Source organism: Cucumis sativus, chromosome 5 (assembly GCF_000004075.3).
Source record: "Cucumis sativus cultivar 9930 chromosome 5, Cucumber_9930_V3, whole genome shotgun sequence".
Taxonomy (NCBI): Eukaryota; Viridiplantae; Streptophyta; class Magnoliopsida; order Cucurbitales; family Cucurbitaceae; genus Cucumis; species Cucumis sativus.
The window spans coordinates 7,101,459-7,120,849 of NC_026659.2; the positions used below are offsets into that span (position 1 = coordinate 7,101,459).

The 19,391-nt window shown below is 34.1% G+C and overlaps 1 protein-coding gene across 1 annotated transcript; it reads left to right on the top strand.

Annotated features, from left to right (window-relative positions):
* Positions 1 to 12,032: 12,032 nt before the first annotated feature.
* On the top strand, positions 12,033 to 18,587 carry LOC101207430 (E3 ubiquitin-protein ligase RNFT1). Its single transcript, XM_004146380.3, has 8 exons — positions 12,033 to 13,018; positions 13,980 to 14,056; positions 14,189 to 14,357; positions 14,784 to 14,872; positions 14,967 to 15,131; positions 15,295 to 15,372; positions 17,175 to 17,278; positions 17,968 to 18,587. The coding sequence occupies exons 1-8, from the start codon at positions 12,346 to 12,348 to the stop codon at positions 18,071 to 18,073; spliced, it is 1,461 nt and encodes a 486-aa protein (XP_004146428.1). The 5' UTR covers positions 12,033 to 12,345; the 3' UTR covers positions 18,074 to 18,587.
* The last annotated feature ends 804 nt before the right edge of the window (positions 18,588 to 19,391 follow it).

The following is a 19,391-nucleotide window of genomic DNA, read 5'->3' on the forward strand; positions in this document are numbered from 1 at the left end:
TCTTTGGAGAAAATTTGTCGAACGCTGATGTTACTATTTTCTTCAAGATCATGAGTGTAGAGTTTTGGTGGGATATGTTTCGTTCTATCTTATATGATATAGTCTCCTTTTATTTGGACTATACATGTATTTTCTTCATACAATATTGTTGGAGGAATCTTGTTAGAGACAAGCTACATGGTCCACATATGTGTTGAGTCATTGATTTTAACTACACATTCTTGACTAGCGTCATGAATTGTAAGAACTTTAACATGATTTGAAGAGACGGCTGTAATAGTTTGCTTCATAGACGGTCATGATATAACAATTTCTCTATATGTAAACATTTTACCTTTGAGATCTACCCTTACGTGGGTCAGATAAATAACTTGTGTATTTGCATAACAAATTGAGTTAAAATTTAATTTGTTTGAATAAAAGAAATCCATATCAAATGTCCATTTAAGATAGTAGGGTATATGTTTGAGTCTGTTCCAATCTCTTTTTGTTGGAGAATTATATTTAGCTAATAAGTTTATTGGAAATGCAATATTTGATCTTGTATCATTAGCAAGATATATAAAAACACCAATTGCACTAAAATACAACACTTCAGGACCAAGAAGTTCTTCATTATCATATTGAGATCAAAATATATTTTTCTTCACATCTAGAGAACGAACTTGCATTTGTATGTTTAATGGATGTGTGTTTATCCATATGAAATCTTTTCAATTTTCTTTATAAGTTTATTCATAAACAAATATTCCATATGCTAAATACTCAATTTGCCGACCAAGACAAAATTTTATTTTTCCAAATTCTTTCACCTCAATTTTTTTTTTCAAATATTTTATTGTTCTTGACTGAAAGCTTCTCACAAGTTTCAATTACATTCAAGTCATCAACATGTAAAACAATTATAGTAAATTCTTATTGTGATTTCTTTATAAAAACACAGAAAAAACGAGATCCACCAGGATCTAAAATAGAAAGTTCCACGTTTAAGACCTTGGTTTAGTGTTATCCCAAGATCCTTCAAGATCTAGAACATAAAGGTATATGTTTTAGATCTTGGTGCAATATCATCCCGAAAATTACCAAGATCTAAACATATGTCACGTGTTATGGATCTCAGTTCGTACTTTGGTCGAACTTGAGCCTAAGATATTGAGGCCTTGGGCTATATTCTTCCTCTTTCAGTGAAGTTCATCCTGGATCCACACGGAATGGATGAAAATACCCTCAAATTCAAATATTTTTAATTTACTATTGTAATAGTTAGTGGCTTGTTGAAGAAGTTTGAAAGTCTCACACAACAAATCCCAAAAACGAAAGTGACTATGAAAGTTGTTTTCTTTCCAAAAGTGTTTGGTACTTTCCTCTCAGTTTAATATTTCATTTTAGTCTTTTCTTGAAAAACTCAAGAAAAGAATCTGGTGAATATTTACGTTTTCTTTGCGTTCTTATACTGATGAGATTGTTTATTGTTATTGTAATGCATTTCCTTACATAACCTACATGATTTCAATGTATATATGACTAACCTCCTCGTTAATTACACATGTTCAATATTCTTTATGTCACCATTTATGCAACGACCCAAACTTTCCTACCAAGTTGAAGTCATTACCACTTAAAAATATATGTTTTTTTTTAAATAAAATAAAATACTAAAATTTACAGAAAAGTTTAAATATTCAGTTAAAAATAAATAAATTGTATATAAAGAAAGGATAAAATAATTAAACAAAACAACTAATTATAATACTAGTTTGGGCCCATAAATAAAACATAAAAGAAATACAAAAAAATAATCATGAGTTTCGAAATAAATTTATGAAAATTAAATATTGAAAACATAAATAAAATGCGGAAGAAAACTAGACTATCCATTTGGCAAATCCCGATCACTTCTTGTCATTCGCCAGCTTGTCGTTACCTCTACCTTTATTTGTAAAATTAAACATGTAAAAGAGTGAGTATAAATTTATACTCAGTAAGGGACCCACTATTAGTCCCGCTATGTGTCTTCCGTTAAAGTCCAGTAATAAAGTACCACATACTATTGTGCTCTCGAACACACGCTATCCGGTGGTTCCGTAGGGACACATCTGGACTCTTAATGATCCCGAAGGAATCACCATAAAGGAGAGTCGAGCTGTAAATGATACCGTCGAATCACACATCAAAGCTAACCACACATGCATACATAGGTGGTGAACATCAAAGCTAACCACACATGCATACATAGGTGGTGATCCCAAGGGATACCCATATGGTACGACTCTAACATGTAGACCTAATAGAACACTATAGGCTATACATATATATCATATCATCAATATGATAGTTCAATCAGACATAACTCAAATGTAGCATATTTAATCATAGCATGTCTCAATCATACTGTATCTCAATCATAATATGGTTATCGAAGTAGCCATTTATAAGGTCATCTCAAATAATTATATTATATCTCTCTTAACTACACTAATGAGTAATACAAAACATACATGCAACTTCAAGTAGGAAAATCTCTTACGGGGAGATTTGCTAAATTAATAACTCCTTGGTTGACAGCCAAATCCTCCCAATACTCAGTCTTAAAACATGAACAAGATTAAAATTAATAATTTTGTCAACTATCACTCTGCTGTTTAATTTGACAACCAAACTTATCCAAACTTATCTCAAGATTAAGGTTGAATCCAACACAACCTTGAGTGGACAATTTTACAGTTCAAATCCTCTAACCAAGCTAAACAACCTTTACCCAAAATAACTCAACTCAAATCAAATGCAAACTTATTTAAGATCCAAGACAATATTTATTTGGGCCTACCAAACACTAAGCAAAACTCACCAAAAAATGGCTTAAAACAGGGAATGGCTCGACAGGATAGTCGGCTCGGGGGGCGCGGCTTGTGGAGGAGGAAACACACGTGTGGCTTGAAATAAAGAATGAATCGGATGGAACAGCTTCAGTTGGAAGGTGTGCGACTTGCGGCTGATAGAGGAGTAATGCAGACAATCGACTTGCAATGGTGAAGAAATGTGGCGTGGATGACTAACGAAATCAACTGGCACGCGAACGGCTGGGATGCGTGACTTGTGACGCTTCGGCTTCGAAACGAATGGAGAGAAAACGCGACTGGAGGAGATTGGGCGGAGACCCCGCGTGGAGAATAAACGTTATGCGACGACTTCGTTCTAGCGTTCGTCGTCGTGCGAAGGAACTGCGTCAGTTGTAGGGCTCGCAGCGACCGAAGATGCAAAGTGAAGTGGGCGGTGGTTTAGGGTAAATGGAGAAGAAGATGAGGTTGGACGTAGTTTGAGAGTCTTTATTATATAATAGTAATTATAGATATCTAGAAGAAAACAATTTTCTTTAACGATTTAATCAAGAAAAAAGAAAAAAAAAAACCAATGCTTTTGCTCTTTGGAAAAGAAAAAGTTTCTCTCAAATATCTCTAAGCCTTTTTCCATCCCAATTGGTTCCCATAAACCAATCTCATCCTAGAGGATAGGAAGGTCTTCGACGGATGATGTTCCCAATTCGGTGGTTTGTAGATTTAGAGACGTCAACTAAAGTAGGTTCTCTTTATCTTTTTAAATTAAAAGCATGCTTAGTTTTTATTTAGAATTTCGATTCTAATTTTTGCCAATGTATTGGTATTTTGGGATTCCCAAATTAATTTGAGGAATTGTTCTATAAAATTTTCCACTGCCATAGGGTTTTTATCCCTTCATATTCAACACTTGGTTGGTATATATCGCCAAATGCTTGAAAGGGTATGTAGCAAAGACTTGGTAACACGCATAAGGAAGAGTTTTCTCAGCCTTGCGGGATAACTTCCTTCATCTGTATCTAGAAAGGAGAACAAGTGTGGACAAGAGGCACCAAGAGGTTATTGTCCTTAAATGCGAAGTTCTATAAGTCTTATAAGTGAATAGTTCTAGATATATCTTGCTTAACTAAGAAGTCATATGGATCCCGATAGATCACCATGTGTGGCGTTCAATAACCTTGAGAAGAGCACGTCTTAATCATAATTTGGTTAAGAACACTATGTCGCATTAAGGCTCTTGCATTGATAGAACTAAGTCATGCACAGCGGAAAAAGAATCGAATTTCTACCCTAATTGCCACAATTAACATGTAACTATAAACTAATCAAATTAGGGTTTTAAGAAGTATTACCTTTGAAGCTTTCAAAGGGTTTGATGTCTTCTTACCAATTCTACCCGAGACCACCACTAGTACTCAACTGCTATCCTCTAGACAAAGAACCGGGTTGTGGGACCCAATTTTGGTGTAGAAAGTAATGGAGATAAAATGAGATTGGAAGCTTTCTTTTTTCTTTTGTTGAGATGATGAAAATGATAAAAGAGGCAAAAGTCCTTCAACATTTGAAAACATCTCTATTTATAGCCTAATTACATGCAAAAATGCATGCAATTCAATTGCCAAATCTCAACACCTAATATTCCACTAACAATTAGTGGAACTTAGTGGGCTAAGTGTCTATATCTCATATAGCCACATATCCCACTAAGAGTTAGTGGGATTATCCAACAAAATGTTGGATTTTCCCACTAACTTAGTCCAAGGGTAAAATGGTCATTAGATTTTTCTAGTCAAAAGTCAAACTTTGACTTTTCTAAGTCAAAAGTCAATATTTTGACTTTTTACCATTTTGTCCGTCTTGACTAATTCCAACCTCCCGAGCATGAATCCGCATTCATTTTTCCAAAATTCAAATCACATTTGAATATAAGGCCGGTCAAAGTTTGACTTTTCAAAGTCAAAAGTCAACATTTTGACTTTTTACTATTTTTGACCAATTCCGAGCTTCTTAGTATGAATCCGCATTCATACTTATAGTATGTAAAACATAAAGCTCTATTTCTAATTAGAAGACCGACGATTATATCACTGTATATGTCGGTTTTCCTTTCTTCTCCCTATTCGAACAATTCGACTTATTTCATCACACTGTTCTAAGTTTAATCCATATGAGCTAGCAGAGGAACCTAATGGACCTATAGATCATGGGCTCCAACGATTCAAGATTAACTAGCTAAACTCTTTTAAACCGAGTTAATCAACATTCGTTAACTAACGGGTCATTCCACTAAAGTCCCGTAGTTGCACTCCCCTCACTATAGATATATTTGTGTCCATTTGATAAAACCATAATCAGTAAGTTAATCCTTCACAGGTTGCTCGTAAACCTTGGCTGGGTCAAAATACCGTTTTACCCCCAAGATTACATCTTGCTCCTTAAGTCCCACTAATCCACTATTGAACAATTGGTTTAAAGTTCAACCTATAAACTTAATCCCTCTCGGGCCAATGAGAGGGTGGGGCCCCTTGTTCAAGACTTGGATTCAGTGCTTAAGAGAGCAACCTATCTACTAACCCTAAAGCGGGTAGGAGTGAATTCCATCTTGTACCCTATGTTCCCAGCTATCCATCCGATCTTACCCCTGAAATGGGAGGCTTATTGGGCCAACGCTGATGAGCTGCCCTCACCTATGCAGATCTAAGGATAATCTCGTATGAACAGGAGTTCATAGTTAACTCAGGATTAAGACTAAGTTACCTAGGTCATCAATAATTGAGATAGTCAGTTTTAAACAGTAAACGGTGTTATAACGTAAAAATGACTAATTCATGGTTCAGTCTTATGTAAACATTTTACATAGGATGCCCCCACTTTCATGTCTCTACATGAACGATTAGGATCACATCGTTTGTACTACAAAGTGGGCCGCATCCATAGTCTCTCAAAATAAGGCGCCCAACCTTTATTTCATATACTATAGACTATTTAGGCTATATACTCGAACTTGATCCACGTTTATGTTTACACATAAAGTTCAAGTTTATTCAAAAAATAGCCTTGGAACTTTGATTTATTGGATTTAAGATTATAATATTTAATTTCTCAATAACAACTTTATTGAATAGAATATGATTTACAAACTACGAGTTTTAGGACAAAAAATTCCAACATGCATTACTTTATCACCCTCCAAGAGTTGGTTTCTTTGGCCGCAACTCCTATTCAAACAAACCCCTACCGTCACATTCATTCGACTTAGCTTGTTTATTGCCCTCAACACTAATGTTCATCGAATCTTGGATTTTACGCACGAATTATTTGTATTGGGTGAATTTTTTTATGGTTTTTCTTGAAGAAATTGAATATCCATTGACATTTGGCATCATTTTTATGTTTCCTATTATGTTTTAGATATTAGATTAGTGATTTGAGGTATTTTTAAATCGTTACCCAATACATTCAAAAGTGTTTCAACAAGATTTTGGTAAGTATTTTTATTTTCGAGGCTTGGCTAGGTTATTTGGTAATGCTTTAAGTTAGGTTTCTAACCACTATATTTTTGTGTTTGGGTTAGAAGCATTTCAATTAGGAAGGTTGGAATTGTTTGTTGAGTCAAATTGTGTATTGGGGTTTTAATTCAAGGATTACATAAGTTCGCTTGGATTATTTTGAGGTAGTGACTTGGATGCATTACCATGCATTTAAGAATGAGTTTTGCTTTAAGCATGAAGCTTAAATTTTAGGTTTATATCATAGGTGACACTCGATCTTTCTCTAGACGAGTAAGATAACAAATTTGCTTGACTTGATTTTCAATTGTGTCCAAATTGAGATAAGTGGACTTACTATTGGTTTGGCCTCGAATCTAATATCACGCCTCACCTTGCATGGGTCCTTACTTGCCGTGTGGAATAGAAGGTGACTTGATTCTCTGAACTTTAAACAAATATGCGATTCAAAACATAACAGAAATAGCAAAACCACAACAACTTTAGTAATGCAAACGACAACTCTTATTAACTTGAACGCATGAGTTCTATAATAGTACAAGATACAAATTCTTAATACAAAAGCTAAACAAAGAAAATCTAAAGCCTTCACAACTTTTAACCTTTAATAACCTAATTTGCTTGCTTTATTTAACCCAAACTTAACTTCATGCCTGAATCCTAAGAAAGGGAAAAACTTAAAACGTAGGTCAATGACTTAGTGAGTGATAGTTTTGAAAACCTTTGGAGAACTTAAAGTCAACACCTCATTTCATAAATCACATAAAACCTTAATTCTCCACTACTTCTTTTGCCAAGAACGTGAATCATTACCACGAATAGACTACTGTGATAACTGCATCATCATTAGCATCTTCTGGGATTTCATTAATTCACTTCTCGTTGCTCAGACCACTAACACGACTGCATTGGTTACTATCATCGCCATGTGGTCCACCCACCCCATGGTTGTCTTGACTCATTATGTGCACATAATTAGCTAGCTCATTGATATGAATATTATGACTAATGGTTTACTCTCGGTCATATTATACAATCATCAAACATCACATAAAAACTCAGCTTAAGAAACTTTCTTATAGACATTAACAAAGTAATACATGCTTCACAGATTAGCATAACTACATAGAAAATAGAAAGAAAGATTTTTAAATCTTTGAACAATTTCTTGAAAAATTAATCACTATACTACATTTCCCTTTTGCTCAAAATGTCTTGTTGAAACCCTTCTTCTTTTCGAAAAACTCCTTAACAACACCTGAGTAATTTCTTTAGCAAAATCTCATAATAACCTTATTCTTGCTTGACCTTTTCTCCTTATTTAAACTAATCTCCAAAACTCGCCAGCTCCCGTTTAGCCACAAAATGCATGAAATCCACTTAAAACACTTGAATTCCATCTCCACCAATGGTCTTGTGGATTCGTATTGTTATTGTAGTCTATGCTATATGTTATTGGTCATGATCATTGTGTGCGAAGGACTCACTATGTACCTCTTCATCGCATAACCATTGAATCCTCGTTGAGTAAAAGTTTTCCTACTGCTTACCAAAGTGAAAGCGAGACAATAGGTTTACCTAGATGATCCAGAGTCAAACACAAGAAATTGATTCAAGACACTAGTTCTAGGACTTACTTATCATCTGGGTAGTATAAAAGAATTAATTAAATAAAGTATAAAATAATCAAAATCGAGATTAAAACTACTTATGTACGCCGAGAGAATCTGTAAAAGGGAATGAATGAATGTATGATGAAATTGTGGACTAACTTGTATGCGAGAAAAAGGTGAAGGAATATCTACGCATTATTAGAGGATTAAGCAATGTGAGAGCTTCGATGCGATCTAACTTGCACAATCAACTCATGATTAAGGCGATCTTCTCTCGAAGTATTTAAACGCTACACTTGCTCACCTTTCAGAATGCAAATCACTGTGCGTGATTAGATAAGGTATATCTAGAATAATTCACATATAACACTTATAAAATTTCTTGTTTAAGGACAACAACCTCTCAAACGTTGAAAGTTATCTCGCCAAGGTGGAGTTTGTCGCCAAACTCCTCCTTGGACACATTAGCCTTATCCTTGCATACTTGCTTTCTTGAGTAGTTGGCGATTAACGCTGGAGAAACGATGAATATAACTTAACTAATGCAATAAGAGTTATAAGCTAGACTCCTTATTAAGAACTTTTCACAAACCCAACTACTAATAACACATTGACAAGTGAGGAGTTAAGAAATGATGGTTTGAAAAGTTATAAACCTGTAGTATATGTAAAAAATGTAGGCCTTTGGCAATTGTACAATATGAACAACATATATTATAGGAAAATACAAGTACAAAAAATGGAGAGAAAGAAAAGTGGAAAAATATTACAATTTAGGGGGTAATGGAAGTATCGAATCTTGCCTACTTAGAGGCTAAGCTCTCACTTTTACACTGATTGGAGAAGAAGAAGAAAACGTTATAGATGACGAAAAGGCTATTCCTTTCTACCACTCCCTCTCTAGGGAATGACCTATTCATGCCTTTTTCCCATATTGTCGTCTCCCTGGCCCATGTAGGCTCCTCTTGGGTCCATTTAGACCTTCTTCTCTTGGCGGAGATGAAGTCTTTCTATAGGCAACTTTCAACGAGAAACTTCTGTTCTTCTAAGATTGTCAACGCTGATTGCAGCCTTATGAAGTCACATCAAGTCCAACTACCATTCTTGTCTTCTAGTGAACCTTCATCGTGTGATGATGTGGTTCCTCACGTGATGATGTTATTCGTCAGACGAGTTTCCATCACTTTTTCTTTGGGTGAGATGTTTCCTGCAATTCACCAACTTCTTCCTACTTACTTATCTTGCATTTAGTCATTGTAATCACGTAAAACAAGCGTAATGCTTATGTAAGATGTATTTCTAAATACTTATGAATTTACAATATAAGTAAGACATTTTGATCATCTTCTTATGCGTTTTAGCTTCATTATTCTAATAAAAGGAGCTATAATAACGAATTTTTATATACTTTATCAATCGAACACTAATGACTTGTAGATATACAAGTTATTATATCTTTTTTGAGAGAATAATGAGACCAAAATGCATAAGAAAGTGTCAAAATGTGTAGCTTATATTCAAATTCATAAATATTTAGAATTACACTTTACATAAGCATCCATGCCTGTTTCACCCTGTTTTTGTTGTCTTAACGCAGGATATGAACAAAAGAAGAAGCTAGCGAATCGTAGAAGAACTCGCATGATGATTACGTGAGAAGATCTTATCAACATACGAAAAGAGGTTTGCTGGAAGACAAATGGTAGATGGAGTTGATATGACTTGACACAGGCAATTTTCAACGCTGAAATGTTTAGGAGAATAGAAGTTTCTTACTCGGATCTGCCTATAAAAAGGACTCCATCCTCACCAAGAAACGAGAGCAAAGTTTGAATGGACTGTTAAAAGAGTGCCTGAATGGACCGAACCCTCAGCATGGTGGAAAGAACTATCCTTTCCACTGTTTGTAAAGTCTTTCTTTCTCTTCTCCAACAAGTTTGTAGGTGAAAGCTTAAGGTTTGAGTAGAGAAGAGTCCATCTTCTATTTTCATCTAACTTGTAACGCCATTTCTATTCTTTTCATTTTTGTATTTCTTTGTAATGAATTTGTTCATATTGTATAGTGGCCTAAGACCTATATTCTTTAATACATTGCATATTTATACATTTTCAATCCATTATGTCTTTACTTTTCAATCACCTAACAATCCATAAGAAAGTGCTAGTTTTCTAAGATGAAAACTATCACATGAAGATCAGATACATCACAGATATTTGCAGGAATAGCAAAATTAGAGGTCACGGTTGGAAATATAGCAAAATTCATGTGGAATAAGATTTTTAGCAAAATATTGACACGCACATGTATGACTTTTTGATAATTTTTATTTTATCCCTAATTTTAAGATAAACAAGACTTTGACTTTCTGTATTTTAGACGTATCAAATATTGAAAGGTGACCGAATTAATGAAATATTTTGCTCAATTGGTTATGGATTATATCCTAATCGAATGATCAAATATTTACTCGAATTTTCTTGGTAGAATCTCTATCCTTAATATTCTTAGACTATATCCTAACTAAATATCTATCCTTAATAAATTTTTATAGATTCATTTACGAAAGATTTCAAAAAATATATATTTAAGGAATTCATAATATCTTTTCAATTAGATTTCCAAAATTTCGAAATATATTTATTTATCTTATTTCTTTCTATTATATTAAAGTTGTATTAAACTAATTTATATATGTGTTTAATAAATCTTTATATATTTATTTACTAAGGTTTCCAAAAGTATATATTTAAGAAATTATTATTATATTTTTTTAGTTAGATTTCGAAAAAATGTATTCTTTTAACAACTTTAAAAAATATGCATTTTTATTAAGAAATATTTATATTTATCGTTCTTATTATTTTAATGTTGTATTAAATTAATTTTTAGACTATATCTTATTTGTTTAACATGATTTACATGTTAATTCTATTATATGTAATACATCTTTTAACATTTTAAAATGTTGTGTATGTTATACACCTAAAAGACAATAATAGAACTGTAACAAATAAGTTTTTATTATGACTTTATAACGAGCAAAGACTATAAAGTTTTGTTAATATATTAATTTTTTTCCTTCTATCTTGTGTATTGAAATTCGATAGATACTATCACAATCAATTCTTGGTGGTGAGTGACTGTTTGTATCTGTCTATCAAGGTAAAATTTTTTCGTCCTCCAATTCTATCACATATGTATATTATAATATCAACAAGGATTGGGGACACAGTCAAGGTAATTGACTATGTGTTTTTAACCATCAATTTAACTAACTTGTAGGAACCGCAACTAAACAAAAAAAGAAAAGCAAATCAAACTTTATGTTCATCCAGAAACATAACCTAGAGGCTTTTCCTTCAGATGGGAAGATTTTTTTGGGAACATGACACTTTACGGAATGAAGAAGATGAATGAAGGAAGATTTTGAAATTGGTTTCAATGGAGATGAAGAAGACGAACAAGTTTGGGGGAAGGGATTTGATGGCTTTTAACTACTTTGATTGTTTTGGCACGGAAAAATTAGGGGAGGGTGGAAATGATTGTGGTTAGGAAGTGAGATTCAATTATGAGATATTTTGGGTTTTAGAATAATCGTATTTGGGATGTGAGTTTTTTTAGTAGAGTAGCGTTATAAAAGACATTTTATTTGTAGCAGCCTATTTCTTATTTTTTATTTTTTATGATTTTAATTTAAATTAATTTTGGTCATTTATTATATTAAATGAAAACCTGTAAATTTGCTATTTTTTTTTTTTTGTGGAACCCATTTTACTATCCAAAATTTGAGGAGTATGAATATAGTGTAATAACATTAGAGTTTGATTTTTTCCATTATTTTTTGTCCATTTAGGATATGGATGAATATATGTTAAAGTGTAAGATGATAAGTGTTGTATTATTTTGCATGGAAGTATTGGTTTTGGTCAATAATTAGAGAAACAAATAGATATTTGTTTTTCTCTCTATAATTTAATAATAATTATGAAATGAATTGAATTATATATTTCTTGAGTAACACTTCAAGGGTCTCTCCTTTCTATGTATGTGTCACCGACTCTTGAAGAGAGGGTTTTAGGCAATGAGCTGAAAAAGTCGCATTCTTTGTGCCAATACCACTCGCCTTCCACGTGCCACTCCTTCCCATTTCACTATTGCCTTTCATTTTCCATTTCAGTTCTCCGTTTTTTTTCTTCTTCTTCTTCTTCTTCTTCTTCTCCCCTTCCCCAAATCTCACCGGCGACCCTCCGACCCATCTCCATCCGCCTCTTTTTCCTCCCATTTCTCCTTTTTCTCCTTTTTCTCTGGTGGGATTTCGAAGGGTCGATTCGGTAACCACGGGGAAGTTCGAAGGTTAGGGCTTTTCTTCACTTTGGGCCTCTCTGAAAATGGAGACTTCGCCTTCCAATTCTGATCCTTACTCCAATTCTTCTTCACCCACAACTGCTCGTTCTTCCTCCAGATTTGCCTTATCCCTCCCTTCTCTCAATTTCTTCCGTTCCCCTTTGTCTGTCATCTTGGATTACTCTGGAATTCTTCCCACTAGGGCTGTTCGTCATGAATCCGACCCTGTAATTAACGCTGCTGCTACTCCTGATTTGCGGGTTTTTTCTCAAAATCAGAATCACTTGATACACACTTCTTCTCCTTCTTCTTCTCCTTCTTCTGTTACAACTTCTTCTGTTACAACTTCTTCCGCTAATACTATCCCTTCTGGGGAGGTTTCCATAAGGATTATTGGGTCTGGTGAGCAAGATCCTTCTCCCAGGGCCTTGTTGCCAAATCAGGTTGTTTATGAGCAAAATGGTAGACTCCCTGTTTCTGGGGATCAGCCGGAATCCCCTGATGAGGAACGAGTTCCATTGGTGTCTACTACTTCTTCGTCTATTCAACCTGGAGGCACTCGTGTTGATGGAGAATCTGGAAATGGAATGGAAGAGAGTGTCAATAGAGATTCTTCTTACCAGAGATATGATATTCAGCAGGTTGCCAGATGGATTGAACAAATTCTTCCATTCTCTTTGCTATTGCTGATTGTATTTATCCGTCAGCATTTAGAAGGTGCTCTCTTTTGCGTTCCCTCTTGGTAGTTCAACAATTGTTTTGAATTTCATTGCCTTTTACACTATGGGATCACTTTGAATAGATTATAGATTGTCAGTATCAAATGTCATTCGAGTGTTGGTTCTGAATTTCAACAGCTAACTTGGTTGTTACTGCTCCTTGTTAAGATACAAATAAGTGAGGTTGCTGGCCATAGTTTACTTGGGACTTCCGTTAAATCTATTAACATTTAACTCCGTTAGTCCCTGTACTTTTTAGCTCACTTACAACTTGATTGCAGAGGATGAGGTTTGATCATGTGAATTTTGGTTTGGTGTGATAAATTGTACTTGATGTGTTTTTTCCATGCTTTAGTACTGCCATTGTATCACTGTAGCTCTAAAAGCCACTGTAGTATGTTATAGGATTTCTTGCAACGTGGGTGTTGTAAGAGGTAGTGACAAAATCTTCCAAAAAGTTGAAACAGCGTCAGAACTAGTTTACTGTATTTTTAGAAGTAAAGTCAGGTGGAGAAAAATAACTTAATTAACGTTTTTGATAATTGGTTTCTACTACTAGCACATATATCATGTATTGGAGGATCAAATATGTGTTGAAAATGAAGCTCTTGGAATTGGGGAAGAAGGTGTTGAGAAAGGAGTAGAGGAATAGTGTGGCTACAGTTATGGTAGCATCAGATCATTTGGTTTGGAGATGTCACTTTTCCATAAAACTTTGAAACATATTTTTGGACATGTTTGTTTGGTAGTCGACATATACATTAATTATCGTCTATTACCTAACCAAAGGGAGTTACAGTACTACAGTATTATTTGGTATAATCACATACCCATCTAATGATCAACTTTTTTTCCTTTTTTTTTTCTTAAATTTCATTGTCTTCTGCTTTTTAGTCTCTTGCTGTAAGCCTGTAACATTCTTCTGAATCTTGAGAACTTATTTTCTTGTATATTTCCAGGGTTTTTCATCACAATTTGGATATCAGCTGTTATGTATAAGTCAAATGATATTGTCAAGAAACAGACTGCTCTAAAGGTGGCATAAACCTAAACCCAGACTTCATTTTATCTATTAGAACTTGATTTCTTTTTCTAGTTCATTGAGAAATGAGAATTCACTTGCAAGAGATTATACTGAAGTTTCTTTCTTTTTGGTCCTCTTTTTTAGGGGGAGAGGAGAATTTCTGTCCTTGCTGGAACTTCCATTACATTTTTGGTTCATGTAATTGGGATTTACTGGTGGTGTCATAGTGACGATCTTCTATACCCCTTAGTCATGCTTCCACCAAAGACTGTTCCACCTTTTTGGCATGCCTTGTTCATCATTTTGGTCAACGGTACTGGTTTTTCCCTGCTTTGGCTTATAAAGTTTCTTACTGATTGAATTGACATATGAATGTAGCTCTGGAAGATGTATGCAAAATTTATTCTTGGCCTATTATGTGGTCTGCAATCTGACTGTAAGTGTGAAGTGCTATTTCCAATTAGATAGCCTGAATGGTGATATCACAAGGACGGAAGATTGTTTGTTACCTTTTTGCTATATGTTTGAATCTTTCACCAATTGGAATGCGGATAATTGCAAAAAAGTGATAGAATGATAATTTGGTTTCTTTTGTTTTTTTGTTTTTAGATTGTTCTACCTTCCTCCTATTGTTGTATTTCTCTCACAATTTTCTTTGCTATTTTTCAAAGTTTGATTTCGATATACTCATAAGTCATAACTCTTTTGGCTCTGGCTTTTGATTGTATTGTATTGTCAGATACAATGGTGAGGCAGTTTGCAATGGCTCTCAAATGTTTTCTTCTTATTTACTACAAGAATGGCAGAGGCCACAATTTTCGTCGGCAGGTATTATGAGTTCTCAAAATTAGCTCAATCATATGGCGTGTGTCTATCTCATTTTAACAAATATAATTGAAATATCTGCAATTAATTTGTTCAGGGTCAAATTTTAACTCTTGTGGAATACACTCTTCTATTGTACCGTGCATTATTACCAACACCTGTATGGTACCGATTCTTCTTGAATAAAGATCAAGGGAGCCTCTTTTCATCATTGACAACAGGATTGTATTTAACTTTCAAGCTAACATCTGTTGTTGAGAAGGTGTGCCTTTTATCATCGTGTTTTAGTTTTTTCTCCATGAAAAGTTTTGTTTCTTGCTCTAAAATAATGTGAATATTTATACTCCTGAATGAGTACTTACAATTTAATATATTATTATTTGAAGCTAATGTTCAAAATCTTCTTTTCCTTGTTTCCTCTATAGATTCAATCATTTGTTACTGCATTTAAGGCTCTATCACAAAAAGAAGTCCATTATGGATCATATGCCACATCAGAACAGGCAAGTACACTTATTCTGTCTGTTGGTAGTCTCATTTGACATCTTCTTTAAAAGAGCTTTGTGTCTTTCCTTGCATATGACTTTACACCACTATTTTAAAAGAGTATTTGTTGAACACTTTGGGACGATTGAATGTCTCTCTTAATGTTTTTAATGTTACAAGTCATCCTCTCTTATAATTCTTGTTAATGGGATCCCCTTCTTACTTTTTCATGGATTTGTGATAGTATTATTAGCCTACTGGCTACTAGATCTGGTGGGAGAAAAATGGCCTTGATTTTCTTTTAGATGAATTATATCAATGCCCCCTCTTATCTTTCTTGGTGGTGGGGACTTATAATTTGTACCTGCTGAAATTTCATGACTGATTCATTACACAAAATTATATGGAAATTAACGTCTGTAAGAGTAAAAGGTATTTGATGTCACTCGACCAATTTTCTGTACTCAAATTAGCACGTGAAAAGGCAGTAATTGAGGATTTACACCTAGGAAGCATAAATACAGACACCGACATGGCGACGCACCATTTTTCAAAAAAGTAGGATACGACACGTCAATTTATTTATTAAAAGAATTAAATATATTTGATGCATATAAACATATTGTGAAATATTCCAATTAAAAACATCAAAATACAAGTTTAGAACCATAAGACATAACAAGTCACGGCAGAGATGGGCGGAGTCCAGCGAGCAGGTTAGGTAGAGAGGGTTGGTGGTGAGAATTTGGATAAATCGGCAAAGAGAGGAGAAATGTGTGAAAAAAATTTGAAAAGATAAAATTTAAAAAATTACCTAATAATTTTTGGGCCGGGCTAATGGGCTTTTCTAACCTTTTCTTTGTGTTTTTTCCAGTCATGTCGGGGCCGTGTCTGAAATTAAAAAAAAATAATCAACATGCCAGCTTGAGTGTCGGGGGGCATGTCGGTGTTGGAAACGTGTCCGACACTGAAATTTGGCCTTTCTAGGAGTGTCGGTGCTTCTTAGATCTACACATTTCTAGTTGTCCTAGGGAAAAGAAGTGAGCTCATTTATCTTGTTTAATATTTTTTCTAGAATGTCACTCGTTATTTAGAAGTCATCTACTATGTGCACTCAGCACTGCTCATATGTATTCCTTGTAGTGCTTAGACCTATACATGATAGATTGGATTGTTTGAATTGATTGTGAAGGGTATCATATAATTGATCATTCAAGTAACGAATCAAATGCATCTTTTAGTTCATCAACATGCACCTCATTTTTGTTTTTTTTTATTTATTTTTAATCTTTGATACCTTCCCTTCATAATTCTTGCTGATTGGAGTGGCTCTTTTTGAACATCTTTTGGTGTCCATTTGGATGGTTATGTTACTCGATTTTGGAATTTATTTGTTAACCAAGTTCTAGTCGTTTATCTTAAAACCGTATTTTCAATGAAAGTTTTGGGCTACAACTACAGGTGCAATTTACTTTTTTATTTTATCTCAACGTAGCTGCTTTTGCTTGCTAACATCTGGTTGCACGTCAGGAGATACTTCTTTCTGATTTGTTATTTTCATTTTTTTAATGCATCAAGAGGCAAAAAGTCAATGTAATAATTTGACGATTGGCCCCGGTCCTGAACATGGAACAGGAAATGTTACTTTAATATTGTCATGTACATGGTTGATTGATTATATTTGTATTGTCTCTATGCTCATAAAAATTTCTGCCTTGTGATTTCTTCAGCATTATGTTATATTATCGAAGAGGAGAAACTTCATACATTAATTCCGTTCTTTTAAGTTTTCCATATACTCAATTTTACTCCATTGCAGGTAAATGCTGCGGGAGATCTCTGTGCTATTTGCCAGGAGAAGATGAATGCTCCAATTCTATTACGTTGTAAGCACATCTTCTGTGAAGATTGTGTTTCTGAGTGGTGAGTATGATGATTTCACTTCTCTTGTTGCCTACCCAAAAAGTAATAAAAATAAAGAATAACCAAAGCAAACGATAAACAACAAAATTTAACCTTTTCTAGGAATGATTGCAAACTTATCAATTCTCTAAAAGAAGAAATAATGTAAACAACCTTATGATGTTGTGCCCCAGGGATCAGGGAAGAAGTTTAGAGTTTGTTTTAAAATGTCTTCAATTTATGGTCTTCCTACTTCCCCTCCAAATATGTTCATGCATATTATAGAAACTACAAAGTAATGGTGCTGTTTCAAGTGTCTTGCATATTCAAAAACCCTTTTAGGCTTCAAACGTTACAATCCCACACCATCTTCATGTGTTTCATCTTATCATTCGTTAGGAGTTATTAATTTTTGAGGTGATTACAATTTCATAATATCACTCTTATTATTAGCATCAGGGAATCGGTTGTATCCAACTAAAATGGAGTTTTTCAAATACATCTATATGCCACACTCCTACATTAATCCACAGAGACGGGATGATCAATGAAAAAAATGGAGAACCCCCCATGAATGTTGATTAGTAATAGCAGGGATTGTTTTGACTGGAAATGTAATAGACAAAATTAGTGCCATATTAGGAATTAGTTTCAGTTGTTACAAAATGTCATTGCACTTTCATTCACCGTTGGAGTACTTGCTTTTTCAGGTTTGAAAGAGAAAGGACTTGCCCTCTTTGCCGAGCACTGGTAAAGCCTGCAGAACTCCGTACATTTGGTGATGGCTCGACCAGCTTACTCTTCCAGTTGTTCTAGAGAAAAATTTTCCATTTCCCGACATAACAAATCTATTAGTTTAACAAGGAAAGATATCGATTATTGAATGGAAACAGGGGGAAGAACAAAGATAAAAGGGAGAGAAGAAAGAAAGAGGAAAAACAAAACATCGAGGCAATCCTGAAGATACTGTGAAAATCAAAATTGGATTAGTATTATGTTGATGCTTTATAATCTCATTGTGATGAGTTAGATGCCAAAACAGAAGATGGATTTAATAAAATCCCATTTCTTCATTGAATACAATGAAATCTAATTTTTTTTAACAGGGAAAAGGGTTCCAAGTGTGAGTAGTGCAATGTTATATGAGAATTGTTGGAGAATAATTGTAATCCAATCCTTAAAGATGATTATTCCTTGTAATTTTGTATGGAGTGGCTGCCAAGTGAATTTGGTGGTCAGTCTGCATTGGTGATGTAAACACAGAAATGACAATGATTTTTATGTCTAGTAACTGTTTAGAAAAAAATCCATTCACTTCCCATTCTTTTTTTATTCTTGTCATTCAAGGGGTTTTTTTTTGTTTTTGTATTTTTTTTTTTTGGTTTTTTTAAGGGAGAAACATTAAGTTGAATAAACTAAATTTGTGGGATCCGAAGGAGGCAAATTTCAAAATATGAACTAATAATAAAAAGAAATTTGACTGATCCGTTCCTGAGAACTTTAGTATCATTCATCTTGACCTTTTTGTTATGTGAAATACCATGCTTACCATCAATTTTGAAAAGAGGTTGTTTCCTTTAAATCTCAGTCGTTCTCATTTGACTGTTTATATCTTACCTTCTCTTGTTGTCTCTCTTCTTCGACATTTGGGACAACTTTTTACCACCGTTTTGTTATTTGTTTTTACACATTTTTCATCGTTCTTGTGTCGTAAAGGGTATATTGTTCCTCTCCTCTAATGCATGTTGGTTTTTCCGTTCTGTTGAGCATGAGTTTAGGGTTCGTTTCGTTTGTTGAAGTGAATCGCCGAACTTTTTTTTGAATGATCATCCAACTGCTATTAAACGGCCACTTGTATTTTATTAAACAATCTCTTACATTTTACTAAGCAATCTCCCACATTAAATTTTACTATGCGATCTGTAACGACCGGATCATGATGTAGCATAACCAAGCTACAACGACATACTTATCGCATTATTACTTAGTATGAGATAAATTTTGGTCAAAATCTTTTGAAAAGAAACCTCAAAACTTCTCTTTACTATGTAGTTAAACCATTACAAAATTTTCTTTTACCACTAGAATCTATAAATAAAACGTTAGGGGAGCGGGATGCAAGTGAGACCAAAAC